General features: G+C 41.5%; 1 protein-coding gene across 1 annotated transcript; it reads right to left on the minus strand.

The window, feature by feature from the left end:
• Positions 1-487: 487 nt before the first annotated feature.
• Positions 488-3,758, minus strand: LOC124477030 (small VCP interacting protein). Its single transcript, XM_047034545.1, has 5 exons — positions 3,659-3,758; positions 3,088-3,151; positions 2,754-2,804; positions 644-757; positions 488-513 (listed from the first exon to the last, which is right to left on the minus strand). The coding sequence occupies exons 1-5, from the start codon at positions 3,679-3,681 to the stop codon at positions 499-501; spliced, it is 267 nt and encodes an 88-aa protein (XP_046890501.1). The 5' UTR covers positions 3,682-3,758; the 3' UTR covers positions 488-498.
• Positions 3,759-4,272: the final 514 nt, after the last annotated feature.

A 4,272-nucleotide genomic window follows, 5' to 3' on the forward strand; every position in this document is an offset into this window, starting at 1 on the left:
ACATTACTTTTCAGCAATTTACAATTAAAATGTTGTATTCGGACCACGGTCGTTGAATATTCTTCATAGCTTATACATTTTAAAAGTAAAATATAAATATGCAAATATTACTAAAATCGTAGTATGAAAATTACAAAAGCACTGTGGTATAAAAGCTGTAGTGTTTACTTTGACAAGCAAGCCAACTGCTTTTGTTTATGGATGTGTAAGAAAGTAGATTTCCAAAACAAGCGTATGTGCCCTGTGTGTTTCACTATTCAACTGATTGGCTTGTGTCTTGGCATTAGTTAGTCAAGTCCCAAAATGTCACCTAAAAAAATCAGGCAAGACGGTTCTTTCCGTAAGAGACGGGTAAACACTTTTCTAAGCACGTGCCTTGGAAAAGGTGCAGAACAGATAGGTTCTCAAAGGTTTATTCAAGTCGACTGGTAGCAATGCTGCATGTTGAACAACCCTTAGTGTACTTGCAGACTTCCAAGGTCTTCTTCATGAACATCCTCAGCCCACCTGCCACTACACAAACACATGAATAAGGAACTGATTGGCCATAGGAAAATAACTTTTAAAATGGCTTTCTATTACGAGAACATGTTTACAAAAGTTCATGGTTATAACAGGTGTGTTTGATGATTCTAGGACTAACCTTTAGCCCACCACCCCCGGAGTTTGACGTGGTCATCGCCTGTTTCTCAATTTCTTCCTGTTTTTTCTTCTTTCTCTCAACTCCTTCTGGGTTTTTGACCCCCCTATAGGTTGTCTGAAATAAGATGAAACTGTTAAATGACAATAGAAATGATTCAAACTAATATTTTCTTGAACTTTTGACCGGCATGTGTAATAATCTTGACTTTGATAAACACAAATACTATTGCTACAGCTTTGACATGCATTATAAGCAAGGCCTGGCCTGACATACTGATATAATGTTGCGTAGATAAAGTTGTGATATCATGCCAATTAAACAAATGTGTCTGGAAAGAACAGCTTGCACATATAGTCAGCCATGAATGTGGAAGCCGCAGTATTGATGGTGTTGCAGTGTTTCCCACAGATTAGAAAACTATATGTGGCGGGGGGGGGGGGGGGGGGGGGGGGGGGGGGGGGGTTCGAAATAATTCACAAAATCAACAACAACAAACAAATAATTTCTGCATATGCAGGTAGCGACGCTGCATACAGGGTGCTAAATAACTATTTAACTGGTCGGCTCCATGACGCCGGGTAAGTAGCTAGCTCTTGAAACTTCTCACCAAAAGAACGAAGGGGAACCTTCGATTAAGACATGTCCGTCGGTACCTAGCGAAAAGTAGCCTCAACTTTCCTAGACCTTTAGCTACGGCACTAATGCTGAAGGCTCGCTGATGTAGCTGTCGGTCTCACTAGAACGGCGTATGCATTGTTGCTAACGTGTGCTGACGTAGTGACTGTGTGTGTATGTGAGAAAGACGCGTGCGTGAAAGAGACGGAGGGAGAGCAGGGAAAGGAAATGCAGCTGAACGAATACGCTGCGTGTTTTTACCTAAATAGCGAAAAAAAAATGTTTTACGAAACGCAATGTGTGGCGGCCGGTGTTGATTCTGTGGCGCACCGCCACAAATTAGTCTATGTGTGGGAAACACTGTGTTGTGTGCTGTCATTAACAGCATGCTTTGTGTATCGTTTTCTGGATATTGTATTCATTCAACATACAATGTTTCTGTGTGACAAAAAAAAAAGAGGTAAACTTTCATGTTCAAGTGCAACGCATGATAAGACTAAAGTTGACAAGGGGTGGCGATTTCAATTAGTTAAATACTATTGCGTGAATAACAAATGTCCGAGGAGGAACCAGCTTTGAAAGGGTTGAACTGCCAAAAAACTGCCAATCCTTGGGATTCTCCACATTCTTACCTTGATACTTTTTTATGTGGAGACATTCGTCTGTGACTGGGGTATTTCTGGACAATGGTACAAAAATACCCACCACATCATAAGAACTCCAATGTGATTTACCACTGCGTCCATTGTTAAGGTTTCGACAGCACTTTCATCTAACCTGAATCGCCAGATGGTTTGTTACACATATCCATCTAGGAAGTTGTCCTTGGAAACTGTTTGGAATAGGGCAGGCACTTGGCAGGTGACTGGGTGAACTATCTGTCTATCACCATCTATCATGGGCTAACTTCAACCATGCCCGCAGCTGCCAGTGGTTCCTCATAGTACTGATGGTCTGAACCACTGTGGTTGAGGCACAAAGTAATATCTTGGAGATTGGCAAAATAGATTTTCTAGTGGTTGCGAACTCAACTGATTGATTGCAAAGCACTTTTGTACATCAACTCACACTGCAATTACCCCGCTGCTAGCTAAATATTGTATACATCAGGTCGTTTTGAAGTTTAATATCTCTTAAAATATGTTGCATTCCAGCTAGCTCTATTTGTGTGTTGGCTAGTAAAGTTGTCCACTGGTTGTAGGCTTGCCAATAGTTTCAGCTTTCCCCACCTAGGTGGAATCTGGAAACCACTTCAACCTTCGCCCCTTCTCAACATTTCTTCCTCTGAAAAATTTAAATTAATCATCCGAAGTCCTCCAAGGACTATTTTCTTCGATACGGAGGGATAGAAGGGTTTAAATAAATGTTTTAGAGATTTTATAAGGTTGTCATTGGCCGGGTTTCCCAGATTCGTTAAGAAGATCTTAGCGTTAAGAGCGAGAATCTGGGAAACCCGGCCATTATTATTTATAAAGTGTCGGTAAACCCAACCTACCTCCTTCTGCCTCTTCTCAGCTGCTTCTGCTAATTGCCGCCGTCTCATCTCCTAAAAAGCAAATAGAAGCAACACACTATAACACTGCCACCGTTTCAGACATAAGAGTGGATGCGTCTCATTAAAACGGTACTCAAATGTGACTTGTTTATATATGGTAAAATCAGAATGGCAAGGGCAAATTTATCTTTTGGTGAACTTGCCAATCTGGTTTAAAGTTTAATAAAAAAAAAAGTGATGTCACGCACAGAAATAGTAGAACTTGAAAGATGTAGCCTAGACTAGATGAGTAGGCTGTTTAAAATCTACTGTACGCCCTGCAACATCAACTTACTGGGTCTGGAGTCACCACGACGTCGTCTGGAGCTCCTCCAAGGCACGGTAAGCACATTCCCATACTTGGGTATTTCAGAAAACGTGATCAACTCAATGTCAGTGTTTTTACATTAGCTAGAGCTAGCTACCTTGCTAACTGTGATGCTACTGTATCAGCTAGTACTGTACTAGCTGGTGCTTGAGCTAAATTCGTTCGTAAATTTACAAAGCTAGCCAAGAAACAGACAAGTTTTGGCTACTAAATTCTGTACTAGTAGCTAGCAAGAAACGAAAAAAAGCTAGCCAGTTTTATCTACCGAACGTTACCGTGTGGTTTGGGTTAGACACTCAATGCAGACAACATCAGCAGCTTGTACAGCAACAACAAGTGTGCTAGCTGGCTACTAGTAGGTTAACTCTAATACTAGCTACTGTAACAAGCTGAGTGGACGAGTTGTGTCAACTTGAGTAAGACACCGCCCCACCTCTTCTTTACCAGGTCTTCGTTTAAGCCTAGATTTGTAGCGACACTACTATCAAAATAATTGCAAGCTAGATATGCAGCTAATAATTAAGTTGCTAATGCTAACCTCTTGTTCCAACGTCTAGGCATTTTGTATTTGCTCTGGAGAGTGTTACTGTAGTGCTATCGGTAGTAGCTCTATGTGGCTCTTTTTCTTCGTCTTTCCATTGAAATGGCAGATTGCAACCAACATTGAGAGGCGCATTACCGCCACTTACCGTTCGGGAGTGTGATTTCAGCGGCCAATAACTCAACAAAACAATGACCGATACATAAAGTATCAACTTCCCGGCATCCACAGACTAAGAGGATAGTTCAAACCTCCTTGCTAATCTCCCAACCATTTTCCCCTGTGTTTGGTAGTCCCCCCACCCTTCTTAACTCACTAATCCTAGCTCTGGGTATACGGCCCTTATCAAGTCATTAATTCATCATTAATTAGTCCAGTAATCCTAACCATTCTGATTATCTTCACCTAAGTATTTTTTATGAGTTCAGAGTTTGGAGCCGTTTTCCCCTACTCCCATTACCACACTATTAAACCAACATAGACACTAGGCCTAATAACTGTAGCCTATTTTAATATCTTGACCCAATCGGGATTGAAACTCCACCCATACATCCCAGTCATGTCAAAGGGCAAAGCGCCAGTTCCAGCGCGTAGCTTCATAGGGCGTTCAT

This window comes from Hypomesus transpacificus, chromosome 14 (genome assembly GCF_021917145.1).
Source record: "Hypomesus transpacificus isolate Combined female chromosome 14, fHypTra1, whole genome shotgun sequence".
In the NCBI taxonomy this organism is placed as follows: Eukaryota; Metazoa; Chordata; class Actinopteri; order Osmeriformes; family Osmeridae; genus Hypomesus; species Hypomesus transpacificus.